Source organism: Aphanomyces astaci (assembly GCF_000520075.1).
Source record: "Aphanomyces astaci strain APO3 unplaced genomic scaffold supercont1.497, whole genome shotgun sequence".
Taxonomy (NCBI): domain Eukaryota; phylum Oomycota; class Saprolegniomycetes; order Saprolegniales; family Verrucalvaceae; genus Aphanomyces; species Aphanomyces astaci.
The window spans coordinates 1-2,979 of record NW_009798760.1 but is presented as its reverse complement, the minus strand read 5'-3'; the positions used below and the strand labels follow the sequence as shown (position 1 = coordinate 2,979).

At 54.6% G+C, this 2,979-nt stretch overlaps 1 protein-coding gene across 1 annotated transcript; it reads right to left on the bottom strand.

Moving 5' to 3' along the window:
• Nucleotides 1-98: 98 nt before the first annotated feature.
• On the bottom strand, nucleotides 99-1,919 carry H257_19333 (hypothetical protein). The gene has a single exon (XM_009848480.1). It carries the CDS (start codon nucleotides 1,884-1,886, stop codon nucleotides 138-140), a length of 1,749 nt encoding a protein of 582 aa, XP_009846782.1. The 5' UTR covers nucleotides 1,887-1,919; the 3' UTR covers nucleotides 99-137.
• Between the last annotated feature and the right edge of the window lie 1,060 nt (nucleotides 1,920-2,979).

The following is a 2,979-nucleotide window of genomic DNA, read 5'->3' as shown; positions in this document are numbered from 1 at the left end:
GTCCAAGTATGATTATCTTTGAAAACTCCAACGTTGGAGCCTTGATAAGACTTGACAGTTCCACGCTGCAACCACGTCACAGGTCGCATGAAGAAACACAACACTATAAACTTACGTTACACAACACAGTTTGGAGTCTAACCCTTGCGGCTCTTGACAAGGGGGCATCCGCCCGTGGCAGGGTCCAACTTGCCGTTGCCGCCTGCGATACGGTAGCACTTGGTCGACGGGTAGATGGCCATGATGCTGGACGTGACCGAGAACGAGATGCACGAAAAGAAGATGGTGATCAAAACGATGCCGGCCAACTTGCTCTTGCCGCCCTTCTTCTTCAACTCTTGCATGGGACCGCGCTGGGGCGGCAGCATCCACAGCCACGTCAACGCGAACAGCTTGCTTCCGTACGAGATCAAGTACGAGTACGTGACGTCCCACCGCACTGCGAGCGTGTCCGACATGATGTCGTTCTGGGACAACTTCAAGTACGAGTTGATGTACTTGGTGATCACGGACGCGAACGGAGACGCCAAGTTGGACACGGTCGTGACCAAGCCGTACGTGGCGCCTTCGTTGCCGACGTCGGCGATCTCGACGGCGCAAAACGTGGACACGACAAAGCGGATACCGCCGGGGATGTTGTCGGCCAACGCCACGCCCGTGAAGAACCACTGGTTGCGCACGACGTCCCAGATGGTCAAGTAGATGACGATCCCGTCAATAAACATGACGCCGAGCGAGCCGAGCGCGATGGTCCACCGCCAGTTCCAGTGCAACCCCCACTTGGCCACGACGACCAAGATGCCGGAAAAGATGGCGTTTCCGATGATGCCCGACAACGAGTCGTTCAAGGGCTCGACGCCGGCCCAGATGCTCGACATGGGACTGCCGGCCGTGGAGCTGATGTTCTGGAACATGTTGTTGATGAACCGGAACGCGCAAATCTGCCACATGACACGCTTCTGGAGCAGCTCCCAGAAGTTGCCCACCCACTCGGAGAATGGCACGCCAGGGGTCTTCTTCTCTTGCACGACAAAGATCGTCGTGAGCACCACGATCACGCAAGGCACCAAGCAGATCCCGTACGGGACGTTGGGCGCCATCGAGAACCCAAACGACCCATTGTAGTTGACGCCGTTCAAGCCAAACCCAGTCACGATCAACGCCAAGATGCTCGCCAACGTGCGCACAACGTAAATCGCCGTCTGCACGCGACCGCGAATGGCCACGGGCTCGCGCTGGGCGTATTCACACACCATCGCATCCGACGCACACGCCGCCGTGACGTACCCCAGCGACACAAACATGGACAGAATGATAAACAACGACCCGCTGTCCGGCGCGAGCAAGTTGAACAGCTCCTTCTCCTTCTCCGTCGCGTTCGAGAACGGCTTGGTGCAGGCCTTGGACTTCATCAACGCCGCCTTCTCGCGGTTGCAGTACGGGTCGCCCAACGATGAAAACGTCATGATGGACAAACAGATCATCGTGGCCGTCCACCCAATCAACATCCACGACTTGCGGCGGTACCCGAAGATGGGAAAGCAGTCGGAGAACATCCCCATAAACACCTTGAACGACCACCCCAACGTCACCAACGTCCCGTACGACGACGTCTGGTACCCTTCCAGTTGCAGGTACACGTTGAAGATGGGGTAGTTGAGCGACGGAATCATGCCGTAGATGACACCAATGGCCGCGTACTGCGAAAACAGACCGAACGCTTCGCGGGAGAACAGGTTCAACGCCCCGCCGGCCACGAGCGCGCCGTCTTCCAACTCGCCAGGGGTCTTGACCGCGTCGTACTCTTTGTCGTCGTCCCCTCCCTTGGATTGGATGTACGACACCCGTTCTTGCAGGTCCATGTCGCGACCCGTCGTGGCTTGCATCTTAACTCGCCAAATGAACAATGACCATCTCCTTCGATCTGTGTCCTCTTGAGTTGGGAGGGTCACCACCATGTGTCGCACCAGGCATGTACGTGGCCGCAGCACACGTTTCACATTTGGACATTTGGGACGTGTTATACGAGGTCCTTTGAAGTTGCATGGATGGAGCACTAGATCTCGTTGTATTAGTTGACATGAATTGTGTCCGAGATATTCGCTGCCTAGATTCAGCCACGAGCTTACTGGTTGGCACCTTGACACTGCACTTTTAGCTACCAAGGGCACTGTGCCTTGAAACTAACTCGACTGGGGGCGAAAGTTCACCAGACACTTTGTCCACGGCAGCACGAATTCCTTCCCAACCTCCCCAGCCGTCAAGATTTAGCGGCCATCTGCAGAAACCTCTCGACTCACTTGCATTGGAGAACCAGTTCAAGTGGTAGACGAAACACACGTGCTGTTCCATGTGTATCGCTGCTTCGTTGAGGTTGCCACACCAGATGGATATTACCATCGGCCAGTGACACCAGTCCGATTTGTTGATGCCGGTGTAGGAAATCGTATAGAAGGTGAAATTCAGGATTGATATTTATTTGAATTGTCAATTCGCAGGACAAGACAAGCATCTCAGGAGCCCCACGAAGCTGAGCCATGCAGCATTCACGCGATGCAAACGGACTTGTTGATGTCCCAGCCACCTTCACTAAAAGGCTGATAATTGCACGATGATATTTTGAACTCCCCAGGCAAAAACGCTGAATGAACTCTCCAGGGGATGACATGGGATGAAATTGGGTGAAGTTGTGGGATGAAACCTAAAGAAGTGACCAAGCCTTACGTTGGCCCCGAGCGCCCGTGAGGCCGTTCTATGCATGCGTGGCCGTACGAGAGCGCGGATCTAAGCCTCTCACTTCACCGAATGATCTACATTTTCTTCTTGTCGGGCAGCGGCAGGTGGGCCGTAGGCCGTGCCGCACCCGGAGGGCAATGATCTAGCATTATCCTAATTTACTCTCATCCTACTAATTAGGATATAGCCTAATACTTCCAAGTATTAATGTTGGATGACGTTGGGAGATATTTGAAATCCATA

Excerpts from the sequence above, each read along its gene's own strand:
- H257_19333 (XM_009848480.1), bottom strand. The coding sequence starts at position 1,886 with ATGCAAGCCACGACGGGTCGCGACATGGACCTGCAAGAACGGGTGTCG.